At 36.8% G+C, this 16,756-nt stretch overlaps 2 protein-coding genes across 8 annotated transcripts in view; one reads left to right on the top strand and one right to left on the bottom strand.

The window, feature by feature from the left end:
• The window catches only part of PRKN (parkin RBR E3 ubiquitin protein ligase), a 1,163,789-nt gene extending 1,152,727 nt beyond the window's left edge, over window positions 1-11,062 (bottom strand). For all 6 annotated transcript variants that reach the window (XM_032485307.1, XM_032485308.1, XM_032485306.1 and 3 more), the window contains exon 1: window positions 10,818-11,062. In XM_032485307.1, coding sequence (XP_032341198.1) covers window positions 10,818-10,824 — 7 coding nt within the window. In that variant the 5' untranslated portion in view covers window positions 10,825-11,062. The remainder of the gene's footprint in view (window positions 1-10,817) is intronic.
• Window positions 11,063-11,192: 130 nt separating this feature from the next.
• The window catches only part of PACRG (parkin coregulated), a 448,475-nt gene continuing 442,911 nt past the window's right edge, over window positions 11,193-16,756 (top strand). For both annotated transcript variants that reach the window (XM_032485313.1, XM_032485314.1), the window contains exon 1: window positions 11,193-11,631. In XM_032485313.1, coding sequence (XP_032341204.1) covers window positions 11,476-11,631 — 156 coding nt within the window. In that variant the 5' untranslated portion in view covers window positions 11,193-11,475. The remainder of the gene's footprint in view (window positions 11,632-16,756) is intronic.

A 16,756-nucleotide genomic window follows, 5' to 3' on the forward strand; every position in this document is an offset into this window, starting at 1 on the left:
TCCCTTAAAACTCATTTTGAAAAGCTCATCTGTGAACTCAGCAAAGTTACAGGATACAAAATTAATATACAGAAATTTGTTGCATTTCTATACACTAACAATGAATATCAGAGAGAGAAATTCAGGAAATAGTTCCATTTACCATTGCATCATATACCTAGGAATAAACCTACCTAAGGAGGAAAAAGACCTATACTCCGAAAACTACAAGACACTGATGAAAGAAACTGAAGATAATACAAACAGATGGAAAGATATACCAGGTTCTTGGATTGGAAGAACCAGTATTGTTAAAATGGCCATAATATCCAAGGCAAATCTACAGATTCAGTGCAATGCCTATCAAAATACCAATGGTATTTTTCATAGAAGTAGAACAAAGAATTTTAAAATTTGTATGGAAACACAAAAGACCCCAATAGCCAAAACAATCTTGAGAAGGAAGAACAGAGCTGGAGGAATCACTCTCTGACTTCAGGCTATCCTATAAAGGTACAGTAATCAAAAACAGTATAGTACTGGCACAAAAACAGACACACAGATCAGTGTAACAGGATAGACAGTCCAGAAATAAAACCACACACTTCTGGTAAAACAAAAGAAATACAAGCAAAACAAACAAATAGGACCTAATTAAACTTAATAGCTTTTGTACAGCAAAGGAAAGCATCAACAGAACACAAAGACAATCTACTGAAAGGGAATAAATACTTACAAATGATACGACCATTAAGGGATTAATATTTAACATACATAAAGAGTTCATACAACTCAACATCAGACAACAACAACAACAACAACAACAACAACTGGCTTAAAAATGAGCAGAAGAACTGAATAGACATTTTTCCAAAGAAGAAATGCATTGGCCAATAAGCACAGGAAAAGATGTTCAATATCACTAATCAGAGAAATGTGAATCAAAACCACAATGACATATCATCTCACATGTCAGAATGACTATTATGAAATATTCTACAAATAGTAAATGTTGGCAAGAATGTGAAGAAAAGGGAACCTTTGGACACTGTTGGTAGGAATGTAAACTGGTACAGCAGCTATGGAAAACAGTATGGAGGTTTTCCAAAAAACTAAAAGTAGACCTACCATATGATTCAGCAATTTAATCCTTAGGTATACATCTGAAGAAAATGAAAACACTAATTTAAAAAGATACATTCTCCCCAACATCCACAGCAGCATTATTTACAATTGCCAAGACTTTAGAAACAAGTGTTTCTAAGTGTCCTAAGTGTCTTAAGTGTCCATCAACAGATAAATGGGTAAAGAAGATGTTAGTACACACACACTAGAATACTAAAAAGAATGAAAATTTGCCATTTACAGTAAATGGACTTGAAGGGCATTATGCTTAGTGAAATAAGTCAGACATAGAAAGATAAATACTGCATGATATTTATATGTGGAATCTAAAAAATACAACAAACTAGTGAATATAACAAAGAAGCAACAGACTCACAGATACAGACACAAACTAGTGGTTACTAGTGGGGAGAGGGAAGGGGCAATAAAGGGGTAGAGGAGTGGGAGGCACAAACTATTGAGTGTAAGATAGGCTCAAGGATGTATTGTACAACTCGGGGAGTATAGTCAATATTTTGTAATAACTGTAAATGAAAAGTAACCTTTAAAATTATATAAAATAAAAATTTTTTTAAAGAAGTAAAAAAAAAAAAAAGAAAAAAAATCTTATTTAGACTTGTGGCCTCCAGAATTGTAAAAGAATCAATGTATGTTAAGCCACAAAACTTATGGTAACTTGTTATAACAGCAACAAGAAACTGATACAGATATAGTGACTGAGTCATGCCTCAATAGTGTGTAATATCACTGAAAAAAATTAATGAGATTATAATATTGTTTTTCTGAAAACATTATTTTTATGACCAGAACATGGAATTACTCAAAGTATGCTACCATTACTAATTTAGCTGACATAATTTGTCACAAAAGTATAATCAGTTGTACATATATTCCAATCAGTGATACATTTGACCTATCCTTAAGACTATGTTTGTAACACTTACTGTACTTTTGTATTTCCAAAATATTATATGATTAATGCTGAAGATCTGGAAAACACAAAAAACACAGCAAAAAAAAATCCCACATTGGAAAGATAATTTTAAGGTACACTTTTCAATATATTTATATATATAAGTGGTACCTAATGCTTTCTAGTTCTCATATGGTAAGTAAGCTCTTATATTAATTTAAAAAAACTTTCTTAACTATTAAAGAATTCACACATATTTATCAGTCTTCGGTCATTAATGTCAATCATTTTGTTATCATTGTTGTTTGAGGACAAAAAAAAGAAAAATATCATCCCAGAAACCTGACCTCATACAGCATTACCATGCTTCTCTGACTAACTTCATGTATAAAACTTGAATTCTGCTGGGCATGAAATGATTAAATTCGCTGCAAAAGCCAAAAGGGATTTTTAGTAAATTTATTCACAAAGAATTGTAACAACAATAACTAAACGCAACAAAGTTCCTTAGATGTTAGATCCCAAATAAATTCTTCCAGAGTTTCCCCAAGTCCCCCTAAACACAGAGTTATAAAACATACTTCAGTGCTGCACAGTGCCCAGCAGTTGCCAAGGTACAAAAGCAAAGATACATACCCAGTGTGAAACTCTAGTGTCACACACTATGAATAAGATTATTTGGTGACTTTCTAGATACCAAGCTGATGGGGAAAAAAATCAATACGTTTGACAGAAACTTTGCATGAGATGAGAAATTAGCAAGTGCTACATTCAACATACAAACACACACACAGGCAATAAAGAAAGATGAAAACCCTAGAGAGGGCCACAATAAGGAAGAAATTCCATTACCTGCCACTGACTGGGCATGTCACCAATAACTCAATGAACAGCAGCAGGAAGCAAATATCAGACCTCCACTATAAGGAGGAGGTCTTTTAGTGAAAGACCTATTTTTATTTGTATCATATAATTATGTCCAAATTGACTACACAGTAAAACAGATACAATTCTCTTCTGACACTATGAATTCAGGCATCTTCATTTAAAAACATCTTTAGACAATGGACTACTACTCAGCCATAAAAACTAATGCCATTTGCAGCAACATGGATGGACCTAGAGATTATCATACTAAATCAGAAAAAGAAAGACAAATACCGTATGATATCACTTATATGTGGAATCTAAAATATGATACAAATGAACTTATTTACAAAACAGGAAGACTCACAGACATAGAAAACAAATTTATGGCTAACAAAGGGAAAGGAGTCGGGGAGGGATAGACTAGGAGTCTGGGATTAGCAAATACAAACTACTATATATAAAACAGATAAACAACGTCTTAATGTATAGCACAGGGAACTATATTCAATACCCTGTAGTGAGCCACAATGGAAAAGAATGTGAAAAAGAATATGTGTGTGTGTGTGTGTGTGTGTGTGTGTGTATCTGAATCACTTTGCTATACACCAGAAACTAACACAGCATTGCATATCAACTATATTTCAAAATAAAATTAAAAAAACAAAAACAACAACAAAATCTTTAGATGTTGTCACACATACTTATCCAGACTTAGTAGATGCCAACTGTGCAGTCTACATCTGCTTGTGATCAACATCCTGGATAAGCATCAACTCACAGAATGCTGCCTCAGTTGTACTTAAAATCTGTACCTCTCACTCTCTGAGGACTCCAAGCCAGAATTTAAGAGTAAAGAGAAGACCTAGAGCATTAATTATTATTCAGTCTTCATTTCTCCAAGCAGTAAGCCTAACTTTCCATCTATCCTCTAATCAGTCCAAGGTTCCTTTCTCCCGCAAACTCTGGCTCAGGGAAAAATGTAATCAGGACCAGATTCCTCTGAAAGCAAAATGCAGAGGGTGGCCTTATGTGCAGTTTTACAGCAGACAATCCTCTGTCGAGGGAGTTTCTATAGAGAAGCCATGGTGGTCCTGGTCCTGGTCTGTTTAGTCATGCCATTCCTGGCATGACCCTCAGGAACACTTGTATAACTAACCAAGCCCTGTGGAAAGCCCAGAGGCGAGCAAGGAAAGAGCTCACCTCTTTAATTAGTCAGACAACAGCTGTTTCTGTGAACTGAGGAATAAAATGTAAAAATTTCAGCTTCTGAAAAAAATCAAGGAATGTGGGGAAGAGAAAAGTGAGGGATGAGCAAAGGGGGAGAATGTAGGTGGATGCTAAAATCAAAGGTTCACCTTAGAAACACAGACATTATAAACCTCAGTCCTATTTCCATGCTATTAATATAGAGTAAGTTTCAAACGTCTAATTCCTATCTGTCCACAATCTGGAAAATGGATATTCTCTGAACAATGAGCTTTAAAAATGACTATTTTTATTGTAGTTGCAAGAGGTTTCATCTTAGTTGATCTTATTTATGCACTGAAACTTCAAAAATATTTAATAAATGGAATAACTGGTATATTCATCACTTATATGTGATATCTAAAATATGATACAAATGAACTTATTTACAAAACAGGAAGACTCACAGACATAGAAAACAAATTTATGGCTAAAATTATAGATAAATAATGAACATGTCTCAATTGGAATACCAATATTAATTCACTAATCCTTATTTTTTTCCTAGTTTGATAAGAGTGGGGTGGAGTTTTGAAGGATGGGTAAAGTTGCTATATTGCATAGAGACTTTTCTCTCTTCTAATGTATAGGGCTCTAATGTTATCCTTTATGGGGAACCCTATTCAAGTCTTACAGTAAAAGTCAATTGGAGAAATCATCATGAACCCATCAACACTCTTAAAAATACAAATGTCCAAGGAGGATCCAATACATGGCCAAGCATATGAGTTACACAGATATTGAAGAGGAAGCAGCTCTACTCTGCACTTTCTGAGTCACTCAGTAGCTCTAGCTCTAGCAACACTGTTCTCTCCATATAAAAAAAGAAACTGTAAATAGATCGAGAGGCATCATATGCCACATATCAAAGGAGGTGATGCAGATTATTTTAGGAACACAAATAAATTTAAAACTTTAGTAACATGAAAAAACGTATCTGTCAATGAAAAATATCAACACATTATATAAACATAAGATTTTTTAAAGAAATATGGTCTTTGATCCCAGATGAGTTAATGAAATATCAAATTAATGCCACCACTCTAAGAAAAGCCATCACCTACTCCACACCCACCCTGTCACTCTCAATGAATAACATCTCCTGCTTGAGAGAAGATAGAAACCATTAATGGTTACCTGGACTTCTTGGCACTACAGGCACTGTACTATAGCTTTCCACTACTGCTGTTGACATCTTTCTAAGACACTCTGTTCACAATGCTCTTCTGTATGCAATGGTTCAATGAAATTTTCTAGCCACCTAATTAAAGGCTACCCTCCTGACACTGCTCGCTACCACGCTCTTCTAGCCTGATACCAGCCTCTTTCTCCTGCCTCGGCTTCACCACATGTCCTTCATTCCATTCTTCCCTCTCACCTCCATGCCTCAGCTTGTGTCTCTCCCTCAGTCTGGAACACCGCCTTCACCTGGATGATTCCTACCCAGCTCCCCTGGAAACAGGGGATCAGCCATGCTCCATTAGCTGCCCTCTCCAGTGCCTAAATGTTTATCATGGTACTTACCATTTTGGATTGCAAATCTTGATTTGTCTGTACACCTTCTACACTATGAGAAGGACCCTACAAACAGCGGCTGCTAACTAGCAGGTGCTAACTGCTTCAGATTGAGAAGTGGGTGAGAGGTGACACATAACTGGCGATCTCAAGGAAAACTTTTATGTAAAGTCTGTGTCATCTGAAATAGATCTTGAAGGATGAACAGTGATTTCCAGATGTACTACAAAGAGGAAGGACATTCAAAGCTGAGAGAATGACACGTGCAAAAGAAAAATGAAAAATCATAGTGTGAACGTGTGTATGTGTGTACACATGCATACACATGTCTTTGTAAGTATTCTGCTTCTGTTGAGGATAGGATGGCATCCTTTCCCCAAGCATATGCCTGATCAGTCCAACTAAATCACAAACTGGTTGGGGAGAAACAGTCTCATGTTTCTCTGTGCCTCTTCCCGATAGTAGTATGTACACATACACCACCCGCCTGGAAACCCTGCACAGCACCACCTTGTCCAGTACCTTAGAAAGAACTGCTACTGAAATCATTATTGTGAACAGAAATACCTATTAATCAAAAGAAGAAAGCTTTCTATTTAGTAAAAACAGATATTTGAGTTAACCTGGTGGAAGTCTTAGATAATCAGGACATATAGTACTGGGGGAAATAGTCATATTACTCCAATTCCTTTTAGCCAAGATTCTCTCCTACAGGGTGACGTAAATAAGCCAGGAAGGTGAGCTGCAACATAAATCAGCCAACAGTCACATAAATTTATTTCTTTAATATTATAAAACTTAAAAGAGAAATCATTCAGATTACTACAAAGAAATATTTAAAATGAGCTTATTAAATGCAAATTAAAACAGAAACACTATATAAGCACTGGGCCACAATTAAAGGCTGAAGGAACAGCAGGTAAGAAACAATTTTCATTGATCAAAAAAACTAAAACCTAACAGAATAAAGTATTCTGCATTGAAACTGCTTTCATGAATATGAAACATTACGAAGTAAGGATAACTTTTTTTCTTCATTTTTCAAAGAAGCTTCTGAGGTAGAAATGGATTTGCATACTTTAATACAAAGTTCTTTCAAATGTGTCATTTTCAAGCAATGAAGCCATGAGGTTTTGAAAATATGCAGACTTCAAAAAAATCCTTAGAAACAGTTTCAAAGTTCAAAAGGGCATAGAGTCATCTATGAGCCTTTGGATCCAAAGAAGAACTGTACATAATTACACGAAATCTATGCAAAAATTTAGTTGAACTTCTTTTGTGAAACAGTTGTACCTCATCATAAACAGAAGCTTTCAAAGCCTACCCTGGGTACTAAGATGTAGGGTCACTTCTCATCTAAAATTATTGAAATGGCAGAGCAAGTAGCAGTACGCAGTATATTTAACTAAAATGCAAATTCTGCAACTTTAAAATTCACCACATACAAGCTTTAAAACAAATATTTAGATTTGTGGGCAAATAGTAAAGTTACACTGTACATTCATGATGGCAGGGTATTTTTTTTTCACCATGTATCCTTGGCACCTGGAACAGTACTGGGTGCACAGTAGGTACTCAATTATTGAATCTGCTTTCACGAAAATAAAACATTATAAAATGAGAAGTGAGAGGTTTTTTCCTTCATAAATTCATTATAAAATCTAAAATAAACTGTTTTTCATCTATCAGTAGGGCAAAAATTAAAATATTTTATGGAACACAGAGGGAATATGGGCTCTGTTTTAAACACTGTCAGGGAGGACAGGGCCATCAAGGACAGTCGTGCATCTTGTGCACTGCTCAAATGCAATAAATAAATCTAGGGTGAGGAAGTGGGGAGTGGTGGGGAGAGAGGGGAAACCCAGTAGGTGCTTTGCTATTGAAAGCTGAGTCAGTTCTGCGGATGTCCTTTTTGTAACATTTCAACCCAGAGAGGTAGGACAGCTCTTTGCTACTTCATTATGGTAGATAGAAGTGTAAAATATGGTGATTTATTTTAAACAATTTGCAAATACCTAGCAAAATTCAAAATCTACAAGCCCTTTAACTAGAAAATCTACTCAGAAATTGTAGTAAGATTTTTACATTTATGTTTACATATGAATATAAAATGATATGGACAGAAGCATTTCTGATGATAGCAACTGTCTGTAAACCCACTACATACTTATTTATTGGAGAGTATCTGCATGATTTACATACATCCATAAAACAAAAGACTAGACAGGAATTACTATGTGGCAAATCTTGAATGCAGATATCTAATTTTCTAAGAGATGTTAAGTTAAACAAGGTATAGAAGAGATTATATTATTAATTATTTTTAAATCAATCAAAATCATTTTTAAGACATTGAATTTGAATTTCAATAGTGGCAACTTGGTTGTGTATATATATATTATATATATATAATATGTATATATTATATATATATATATGTATATTAATTCACTTTAACATCTGATAGTACTTAAATACCTAAATCCAGTCCTACACAACCTACATATAGACTATATCGCAAATATCACTATTAAAATTAAATTTTAAACACCAAAATTGCTAATTTTTTAAAAATTGTGAAATACATTTTTAATAGAGGCACCAAAATTATATTTTTCTATGCTGAAGTTTCTTAAGTTTTTCTATGCTGCTTTATATTGTTTTGAAATCTTTCTCTCTACTTCTCAAAACGCCATAATTTTTCACCTACTTCAATTAGGTTTCTGTAGCTGTCTGGGTTAAGGCATTTAACATATTAATCCTAATCCAAGTGGGATTGTAAGAACTTTTAAAACAGTTTCTGTGCCAAGAGAGAACCCTGGGTTCTGAGAAAGTAAAAGGAAGGTAATTTTATTGGTTATGAGGTAACAGTCAATCCCCTTTACTCCTGTTCTACCAAGAAATTTAATTTTTGTTTTTCCTCAAAAATGAGTCTATTTAAATAAAGTAGAAAAGTGCTATTTTCATTAAAGAGAGTATAGCAATTAAAGAGAGCATAGGCACAAAGGGGACAAGTTCTGAGCAGCACACATCTTTAACAAGAAATAAAATAATCCCCAGATTCATATTCATTATATTTTAATCTCCAGTTTATCACTGTGTATAGACTACAGTGCCTTTTCTGGCTTCAAAGGTTAGTTAGAAACAGGAAACCCTTCACTCCAAGACTTTCCTTCAGTTGCTTCCACTTTCACTTACCTTTGGCATTATTCAACACAACCAAGTCCAAAATTAGCAATTAAGATTCTTAGTAAAATGTACCCACTGACAGAATTCGGCAATGCAAATAGTTGACTAGCTGTATAAAACAATTTACTGCATATTGTCTACATGTCTACAAGTAAGGTACTTTTCTTGGGAGAGCGCATGGATTTATTTATGTTGCAGTACACTTATTTGCACTATGTAAAACAATAGCTGAATTATAAGAAAGAACACTTTTAAAAATCCACTTTATAGTCACAGTGTCATTATCAGTTATTAATAAATATCTAATCATTAAGTCTAAAGATAATGTTCTTCCTTCTCGTGTTCCTAAATCCCAAATAAACTAAACTGCCTAAATATAATCCATCCTAACAAAATTATTTATATAATCATCTATTAGAAAACAATTTAGAATTAAGTGATGGTTTTTAGATCTTAAATTCTTGTCTTAAATAGCCTTACCATTAGTTTATTTATTTTAGAATTATTCATGCACTAGATTACAATGATTAAAATAAAATTTGCACAACTGTCTTCAAGACAGGAAAAGGCTGTTTTTTTTTTTTTTCCTCCTGTAAAATACTGACAGCATAGATTTTGAACATTTTCTACTTGGTTTTCTGATTCAGTACAGATTTGTGTGTACAAATAGATCTTATGTAATTGTCACTTTAAAAAGGCTCAAAAGATTCATAAAAATTTATACATTTTTCTTAATTTGATAATTCTCAAAGTCATTCACCATAAGTCACAGCATGCTAGAAAGGTAAGAAAAACTGCACAACATCCTTAGGTTTTATCATTGCTGCAAAGACAGCGTCAGTTAGCTGGCATGATTCTCCTAGTGATGGATAGAATGTTCTACATTTTAACATTAATTTAATAAATAAAAGACTTAAGAAGAGTCTATCAGTGCATACAAACAACATATTTTAAAAATTCACCTCTCATCTTCCTGGATAGACTACATCTGACTTCAGATGTTGTTGCAGCAATCAGTGTTTTTTAAGTTGTGCCCGTCAGGAATAATCCCCTAATAAACTCGCCAAACCAATACGTAATCTAGAGGAAATCTCTGTCATAATATACTCCCAAAATAGCAATATTTTGTAATCATACTGTACATTCTCACTAATTTTCAGAGACTACCCTTAAAATAACTTTTGGTTTGACAATCCTGGAAGTGAAGAACTTTTCGAATCTCACATATTATCAGGGTTTAAAAGCAATTCTAATAGCCACTTTCAAAGCTTTATTCACAAAAACGCACCTAGGTCATTTTGTGTATTTAAAAAGTGCTTTGTGTGGGTTTTTTTTGGCATAATGAATCATTAGTTCATTATGTGAAAGTTTTCATTCTTGCTACCATTTACTTTAAATCACTCTTTCATCTCAGATCTCCAATGAGAGATCTAGAACGCAAAATCCAAGGGATCAAGAAGTGTAAATCCACCTGTGGGAATTTCTTTTGCTCTCAACCATCATCACCAGGTTCCTCCCATTAGAGTTTAACGCTTCGCTAGGGTTTCCCTTAAAGAGTTCTCCAGACAGTGGGTCCCAATCCGTCCCAAACTGGAGAATTACCAGCGAGCCCTGAGGGAGGGAGTCGGGGCCGGCACGGACCCTCAGGGTCCGGGCGGGGCAGGGCGCTCGCGTCGGGGCCGCCGGACCAGCCTTCACCGCGGGCGGCGCCGACGCGCACCCAGGCTCCTAGCGAAGTGGTCTCCAGGGGCAGCCTGTCACACCGGGCCGGCGGGGGCTTAGAGCACACACACACACACTTATGCTCCAGGCCCACGGCGGGCACTGGCAAGCTGGCGCGGGCTGAGGGCGGCGCGGCCACCCTGCCACTGACAGTTGACACGGGCGGGCACCCTGGGGTCCCTGTCAGCTGAGGCCCGGCGGGACACCACAGCTGGGCGCGGGGCGGCGCAGAGGCGGTACCTGGCAGGTACCCACGTACCTATCATGGTCACTGGGCAGGCAGGTGGAGGCTGCGGGGCACACACGGAGGCCTACACCCACACCGGCGCCCGCCTGCGCCTCCCACCAGCGGCGCTCCGAGGTTAAACCTTCCTGGACGCCCCTCCCCCGCGCCCGGCCGGCAGAGTGCGCACGCGCAAAGGGCGCGCAGCCCGAGGCCTTCTGGGAGTGGTAGTTCTAACGCGTAATTTCTCCTCAGACCGCCCGCCGCCCGTCGGTCGCCCGTCGCAGCCCGCCGCCCGCCGCCCGCCGCCCAGCGCCCGCCGCCCGCCGCCCGCGCCGCCCGTGCCGCCCGCCGCCCGCGGCCCTTCCGGCCTGAGGCCCAGGAAACGCACGTCACCGGGAGGCAGGGCCGCTCGGCCGCAGTGTTGACGTGTAGCTTAGCAACCGGGAGGGCCGCCTTTGGAAGCTTGTTTCAGCTCTAGCCACGGTGCCGCCTTCTTCCCGCCCCTCCCGTCCCCTTGACTCCCTTCACCTAGGAGCTGCCAAACACCTGGATCGACCTGGGCACCACAAGGGGTTGAATTTCTACCATTCTCGGGCCTTTTTACATTTTTTCCCGACCTCCTCCTCACATCCGTAAAACTCACTGATTGTTTTGCTACACGTTTTATGAGAACAAGCTATTTTCTAGGAAGATGGTGGCAGAAAAAGAGACCCTGAGCTTAAACAAATGCCCAGACAAGATGCCGAAGAGGACCAAGCTGCTGGCGCAACAGCCGCTCCCGGTGCACCAGCCTCACTCCCTGGTTTCTGAGGGCTTCACAGTCAAAGCCATGATGAAAAACTCAGTCGTAAGTGATCTTCCCGAATCGAATGCACTCGCTCCGAATCAGGGGACACCAGGCTAGAGAGGTTGGCTGGCCAGGTGGATTCTGAGCCCACTTCCTGGGTGGTCTTTGCCAAAAAAAAGGCAACTACTCGGCCAGTAGCAGACGGTGCCCAGCAGAGTGCGGAGGTCCGGGCTAGTTTGTTAGAAAGGATCTCGGGCAACTGTGCCCATTTACAAACATCTTCCTAATAACTCACGGTTTCTAGACCACCCAAAACTACTCTTAAGCTATTTACACGAAGAGGAAAGATCTCCTTTATTTAATGTTTCTTAAACGAGCCCCACTCAGCAAAGGGCCTTATAGAAGGAGAGTTCTTATAAATTCATAAAATCTCTTGCAAAATTTGACATGTGCTGATGTATAAATGGGAACATAAACTCATTAATTAACAATAAGAAATTTCATCAATTCAACCTAGGCATTTTTAGAATATCCTAGCATTTATTCTAACACTATTTCTCACAAAATGGCATGTTAGAGTAATGAAAGGCAACTTAATGAGAAGTCTGTTTCCAGATAGAACTGTTAAACCATTGATTTTAAATAATGCAAGCTTCAGTTCAAGTATCTCTGCCTATTAACACAATTCATATTCCATTTCTATTTTTTGTAATAGTAAAAATAAATTATTCTCAACACTGTTGGGGAAAACGGTTTGAACTGCACACAAATGGTTTGCTACATGCATAATAGTTTAAAGAAAAAAAGCTTTAAATTTGGCATGCTACACCAGCTTTTACTACTGAGTAAGCACTTGTCTGGGCATGAGATATTAAATAATAAATGCAGCTTTCAAATTTGTGTAATTCACACTCTGGGAGTGTGACTTACTGCATAGCAACTCATTATGTTAAATGAAGAGTGTTGCTTTCCAGTGTCACATTATTTGTTTCACATAAATGTTGCAAACATAATACCTTACTCCTAAACCACAACTTTAAAATACCTGAATGAAACAGATCACCTTTAGACCCCTAAGCCAGATTCCTGTATTGCTACACAAAATGAAATTCTGGTTATTGGAATATGTCAGTTGAATTACAATAGTTAAAATTCTTAGAAATAGACTAAAACTTGTGTTTTGTTGTAACTGCAGTGGTTTTGCATGTATTTCATGTGAATAGGTGGTCATAGGAGCCCAGATGGCTCATTTATTAGTAATACAGAATATCATAACACTCAAATTAATTATTTGTTTTATTTCTTCTACACAATATTTATTATTAAAATTTTGGTGATTTTTTTTCAATGTTTTATTTCTTCAAAGATGTGAAAATTGATCAGATTTTTTTTTCTAAACCTACATTTATATTCATGTTTATTTTTTTAAAAAGCATTGCCTTTCATCTAAAGTCATAATTCTGGAAAATCAAGTATTTCAGTATTGCCAAATGTAACAAATATGCTTACAAGGCTCAAAAAAATTGCACTGATTATGAGGTAGCCTTCATTATAAACAACTTGAGATAAATTATCTTCTTGTTTTCATATATTTAAGGAAACTCCCTTAGTGTGATAATTATGTCTCCTTTGGGATCCTCAAAAGAGGATGAGTCATTCATTCATTTTATTTTGTGGATATCATAATTGTTAGATTATAATACAATGTATGATACACACATTATTCATCCATCCATCCATCCATTCATTCATTCAATCAACAACAGTTTTTTGTTTGTTTGTTATTCTTTAATCTAAGAGTGTTTCTTTAAGGGTACTTTAGTAAGATAAGTAGACAAGCTTGATCATAGACAGATATGATCACATGGGCTGTGCAAACCGAAATCCTTAAACAGTTATAATCTGTACATGTGACTGCAAATTTATTTACACTATAATGATAAATGTAAATGGCTAGTTTTTTAAATTCCAATGTCAAATGTTGTTCTTCAGTAGTGAGTAGTTCCTTTACATCTTTGAAACTGTTGCATTCTATATGGAAACAAGCAATGACAGAAGTCCTGCAATCAGAGAGTAATAGTCAAATTCATTTTATTATGTTATTTGACTAAAAACAATGCTAGGTGATGCAGAATTTGAAGATTTCATCGTTTACTTTCCCTTTAAAAGCCTTGTATGTGGTATGATAGAACCCATAACCAGAAACCAGTAATGTAGTGTTGTATTGGGTTCATCTCAACAGCCAGTAAGTGGATGCTTACTGTGCTGATCTACCTTATCATAAAGCTAGTTAAGATGTGGACCCAAGGCTGTGATGAATGAGATATTGACTTGAACTTAAACTTTATATTACAGCTTTCCTTTTCAGTAGACTATAGATGTTTTGTCATCAAAGCTTAGGGGAATGGGAGAAATAATTTTTTTTAAATATTGCTTTACTTATATAGAAACTTTTAAACTTATCAATGCATTCAACACATAGCATTAATGCTCAATATTGATAAATTATATCTTAAAATATTGATTTGGCTGTTTTAACAGTGACTAAGTAACAGCAGCTTGACTAAGATAGAAGTCGTTACTCTCGTGTGTAAGAATCCAAGTTTGTGGGCAATCCTTGGAGACTGGGCTCTGCTTCCCTGTGAGACAGGTCCAAGGACACAGAAGCCTTGTATATTTTTGCTTTCTATCTCGTAGGATGATGCCCTGGGTCCAGGTTCACCACCACCAGGATCAAATCCCTACTCTCAAGATGGAGAAAATAAGAAACAGAGTGCTTCCTTTTATGGGCATGACCCAGATGCAGCACCCCACTTGCACTCACATCCCACTGGCCAGGCTTTAGTCATAGGCCTGTATTTTCCCTTTTTGCAAAAACCTATGAAAGACTGATGCTTGCAGCAATTATAGGCCCTCCATAACTATTCCATAGGAAAAGGGCTGAGTATTTTTTAACCCCAAAAGGGCATAATCTCCAACACCTACTTCATGCACATGGAGAGAAAAATGGATAAGGAGCAACCTGTAAGAAGAGGTAGGGAGAATGGAGAGCAAGCAGCATGTCCCAGAAGCTGCACTCATCACTCAAATCCATTGCCAAAACTTAGGCTTGTGACCACATCCAGTTCCAGGAGAGGCTAGGAAATGTAGTCTCTGACTGGTAGCTCTGTGTCTAGCTGAGACTTGAGGTTTTTCATTACTGTTATAAAGGGAAGAAGGGAAATCGGGAGATGATTTAAAGTGTCCGCCATGAGTGCTAATTATTGCAAGTACAGAAAAGGAGATACACAAGTAAAATAATTATAGTACAAATAAATACACAGCTATGGTAAGGCTTATAAACACCTACTCAGGACAATGGAAGTGGACCAAGTGACAATAACCTGATAGAGGCCCTCATTACCGTTTGTCTAGATTCTTACAGTATCATCCAAACTGGTCTCTAGACTATCCACCAATTGGTTGATTGCCTCAGTCAGCTGTCAGTACTGTTCCATTCATACTTTCAGGACAAAGTTCTCCTCTTATCACTGCTGAAAGCTTTTGGAGCTCCTTGGTTCTTACAGAAAAAATTGTGGTTCTGCCACAAAACCACCAAGGCCTTCTGTGGTCTAACCCTATTCTGTGGTTTTAATTTCATCTCCCACTATTCTCATTTGCTTCCACTAAATTAAACTAACTCTTCATTGTTTTGATTTTGCTTATATTGTTCCCTTTGCTTGAATGCCCTTCTGCCTACATACGTGCACACACTCTTTCACTCACTGCTACATCCCTGGCACATAGTAGGTGAAAATTCCTGGCACATAGTAGGTGCTATTTTTTTTTGTTTTTGTCAATAAATTAATGAATGACCATGTTTTATACCATGATTAGCAATCATCTTCAAATTAGCACCTTCAAGAAAATGCTAATAGTGTTACATAAATATAAAATACAGGAATGATAATAATATACACATGTTTTATGCCATTTTTAATGAGCTTCTTATTAAAGTTATACGTGCCCATTGTAAAATCTTAAAGTGTCTTGGCTTAGTAAAGTTTTCTCCTATTTAAGATTACAGAGAAAATTTTAACCTTTTTTCCCCTAGTCCTCTTATAATTTCAGTGTTTTTTTTTTTTAAAGCTTTACTTCATCTTAATTCATTTTGGTTTAAGAAGTGAGGTATAAATTTTTACTTTTTTTTCCCCAAAATGGTCAGATGGTTGTTACAGTACCTTTTACATATAAACTAAATGATATCAAACATCTTCCTAATTAACTTAAATGCTCTATCAGTACTATAGGTATACTAATCATAGTGGCTTTGTATATGCTTTAATATGTGACAGAGCTAGTCATCTCTTAACCATTTGGCTTTCCAAGCAACCCTATGTGGAGGCAGGACAGACTTTTTTTTCTACTTAGCATACAAATCTCAGACAATTTAATTTTTGGTTGTTGTGGGTCACTTATTAAATGGCAGAGCAGATAATGGATGTTGTATTATTAGATTTTTCTAACTCAGACCAGTCGCCTCTTGATCACTTTTTTTAGACTTTGGTTGATGCCTAATATGCGAATAGAAAATGCATGTGTATCATTCGATAAATATTAAGTCAAATGCTCTCATGTACCTAGCACCCAGAACAAGAATTGCCAACACCACAAAACTCCTTCAGGACCTGTCTAGTCACTGCCCAAATACACCCTAAGCTAACTTTATCCTGACTTCAGTCAACAGATATGTGCTTATATTCATGGAATCATAAAATATGTAGTTGTTTTATGTCTGGCGTCTGGGATCACCATTGTATTTGTGAAATTCACCCACATTACTGCATACGATTATCGATCCTTCATACTTACTCATTTATACTATTTTTGTGTGGGAATATAACAATTTGTTGATTCATTCCTCTGTTGATGAGTATTTGTGTGATTTCTAGGATAAGACTATTACAAATAGTGCTACCAAGAAAATTCTAGAACCTTTTTACAAACTTAAGATATAGTTGACGTATAATATTACATGTTTCAGATGTACAACATAGTGATTCACAATTTTTAAAGATTATTCTTCATTTATAGTTATTATAAAATATTGGCTATATTTGCTGTGCTGTAAAATATATCCTTGTAGCTTATTTTTTTGTGCATAGTAGATTGTACCTCTTAATCCCCTAATCCTATCTTGCCCCTC

The sequence above is a fragment of the Camelus ferus genome, chromosome 8 (genome assembly GCF_009834535.1).
Source record: "Camelus ferus isolate YT-003-E chromosome 8, BCGSAC_Cfer_1.0, whole genome shotgun sequence".
NCBI classification, from domain to species: domain Eukaryota; kingdom Metazoa; phylum Chordata; class Mammalia; order Artiodactyla; family Camelidae; genus Camelus; species Camelus ferus.